Genomic DNA, 2676 nt, shown 5'->3' with positions numbered 1-2676 from the left:
AGGCGGGGACACATGTCCGAAAAGCGAGTGCGATCCGCTCCGGCGCGCCGCGTCCGGACGAGTCCGATCCGGCAAACCGGCGCTCGCCGCCCGCGTCCAACCGGGCAGATGTCTCCGGCAGTCCGCATGCGAAGCCTAGTGTTCCTGTATATGCTCCCGCAGGGAGCAGAGTTGCGCGTCTGTTTTCCCTCGCCGCTCCGTGCACCATTCGCCGAGACGCGATCACATGACTTTTGTGACGTCAAGTGTTCAGTCTTCTGTGGGGGAGCCAACTTGCAGGCACAACGCCGAACGAACCCTCGTCTGCCCTGTCAGGTCGGCGCCTCGTGTGACCACACGCGGTGTGATACGGTTCACACATTTTCCGTGCGCACCTGTGGCGTCAAGTTATCTGTTCTAGTGTTAGATACAGACGCAGTCGTCAGCTATGACTGGGTGCAGTGCGCCTAACTGCACCAACCGCACTGGAAATGGCAAAGCGTTTTACGCAGTGCCATGTGGAAAGTCGGCAGCTGAAGTGCGTCGGCGACTGAGGTGGCTTTTGACAATGGGCCGCGATAAGCGCGCCCCGAAAGGAACTCGAATATGCGAGGTAAGCAGTTCGTCTTATTTACTCGGAATGTAATGTTCATGTTCTGTTAAGCGGCTGTGTTGAATCAACTGTAGCGCTACTCATTGATGTACGTGAGCAGACTTGTGCGCTGGAGAAGTATGTACGGTTAATGTGAAATCATGTCGCATCTACCTTGTTGCGAGCACTGCGCTTGCGTTTTGATCGTTCGTGTAGGTATGCAGCAGCGCATGGACTCAAGCATTGCCTGTGAAAACCACTGCCTTCTGTATAATATCGCTTCTTGTGTACGCCGAATCTCGAGCGCCTACTCCTCGCTTCTGTATACATGTCCACTTCTTCGGAATTGTTGGTCGTTTTCCACGGCGGACCTAAGAAGTGATTTTTTTTTCTGACGACATAAGAGTGAAGCAGTAGGTTTTACTTGCAGCGTAACATGCCAGGAGTTTGTAACAGTTTCCTGCTTTTCTTGCGACTTCCGTGACTTTATTTCGCAGCGCATACGTTGATTCTCAGTCAACTTATCACTGGTATTCTGTGCTCATATTTCGCAACTGACTTATCGCTGATAAACAGCTGTTCTTACTCAGGAAATGACAAGTTAAGAACATTATAAAGCGTTGTTATTCAAGTGTAGAGATTCACATGAAGCATGTGAGCCGAGGCTCACAATTTGTGCAATAATTTATATTTCCGCTGTAAAGGCTGTTTCTCGAACCGATCGCACGGTTAGCAGGTGCGAGGCATCTTCGGACCATTTATTTATAGCATTTGGTTTTCCTACCGACGGTTTTGTCAGTGGTACTGTACTGCACATGCGGCTTACGTCGACGCGAAACTGCGATTACAGTTTTAATGCTGGTGAGAAAATGTGCGGCACGGAAAAAAAAATTGCGCGGAATGTGCCAATGCAAATAAATGCTGTTTTTACCTGTTGCATTGTGGCAGCTGTAGAAACTTGTCATGAATGGGCATATTCAGCAGTGCTGTTTATGGCCAAGTTGGCTGGTGAATAGTTCTTGTATCTACCTTTTCATTATGGTTGCCTTGTAAATACATGCAGGATCATTTTAAGGCAGACCAGTTTGAGCTGTACATCAAAAATGGAAGAAAAGAGCTCAAGCCAGATGCTGTGCCTACCATATTTCGCCGTGAGTTCTCAGTGCTGAAGTCTCTGATGTGCCCATAATATAAATGAACGCCAGCAATACAAACTTTTTTCATGCAGGCAAAGAGGCACTAGAAGATAACGCAGTCATGGAGTCGACCTCATCAATGCCAGGTGCAGTCTCTTTGGTCCCTCAAGAGCTTTGTTTTCTGTAACAAACAGTAGTCACTAGTAATTTTTTGCTATTCCTATTTTATCCTTACAGCTCATTCTTTCAAGGATTATGAGCTATGTACGTTTAATGATGCATGCAAGGGGGCTCAAGGAAACAACACAGTCATTGACTCGATCCCATCTACGTCAGGTGCAGTCCGCTTAGTCAATCACGAGTTTTGTTTAGCGTGACACATAGCAGGCATTAATTTTTGTGGTATATTTTTTTGCCTAAAAACTTCTGTGACAGATGAATCATTCAGCCTGTGTGCTACACCTGAACATACCAAGAACTTGTCTTCAACATCATGTGAGATGAATATCTTTTAATATCCAGCTGAGAACATAGAGAATAATAATAATCATTTTCTTCGTATCATCCTTATTCTGTAGGCTTGGAAACAGCAGAGTCACCCAGAACCCCTTCCCCTTTGCTTGAAGAGCAGCCTCCTCCAGCTTTTGAAGGTGAGACAGGAGGCCATGTTCTGGACTGGGCTTTGCTGATAGTAGTAGCATGTGTAACAAGTTTTTTAGCATGTCACACAGATTCGCCTTCTGCCTGATCTGAACAATTGCTTTTTCTCACGGCCATGAAGCATGGAGTGAGTACGTCTTGACTCACTAAGAGTGGAGAGCTGGGCTTGTTGGTTTCTGATAGAATTGTGAGCCATGCTGTTGTGCCCTACTGGCATCAGGTCTCACACTATCTCAAGAAGGTCGGCGACAAGTGCAGTGTACGTGTTGTATTCTCAGCCCCGGAAAAGCTGGGACGGATGTGCCGCCT

General features: G+C 47.2%; 1 protein-coding gene across 1 annotated transcript; it reads left to right on the top strand.

Moving 5' to 3' along the window:
• Nucleotides 1-366: 366 nt before the first annotated feature.
• Nucleotides 367-1894, top strand: LOC146189249 (peroxynitrite isomerase THAP4-like). The gene is made up of 3 exons (XM_084605213.1): nucleotides 367-592; nucleotides 1635-1722; nucleotides 1800-1894. Exons 1-3 carry the CDS (start codon nucleotides 428-430, stop codon nucleotides 1892-1894), a joined length of 348 nt encoding a protein of 115 aa, XP_084461339.1. The 5' UTR covers nucleotides 367-427.
• Nucleotides 1895-2676: the final 782 nt, after the last annotated feature.

Source organism: Amblyomma maculatum, chromosome 5 (genome assembly GCF_055883805.1).
Source record: "Amblyomma maculatum isolate TAMU_Amacu chromosome 5, ASM5588380v1, whole genome shotgun sequence".
Taxonomy (NCBI): Eukaryota; Metazoa; Arthropoda; class Arachnida; order Ixodida; family Ixodidae; genus Amblyomma; species Amblyomma maculatum.
The sequence above is the reverse complement of the archived record's forward strand: the minus strand, read 5'-3'. Positions and strand labels throughout refer to the sequence as shown.

Bases quoted from the DNA above. Each gene is read 5' to 3' on its own strand.
- LOC146189249 (XM_084605213.1), top strand. From the start codon at position 428: ATGACTGGGTGCAGTGCGCCTAACTGCACCAACCGCACTGGAAATGGC. The intron at 593-1,634 runs GTAAGCAGTTCG...AAATACATGCAG, and splicing joins AAGGAACTCGAATATGCGAG to GATCATTTTAAGGCAGACCA. The intron at 1,723-1,799 runs GTGAGTTCTCAG...TTTTTCATGCAG, and splicing joins TGTGCCTACCATATTTCGCC to GCAAAGAGGCACTAGAAGAT.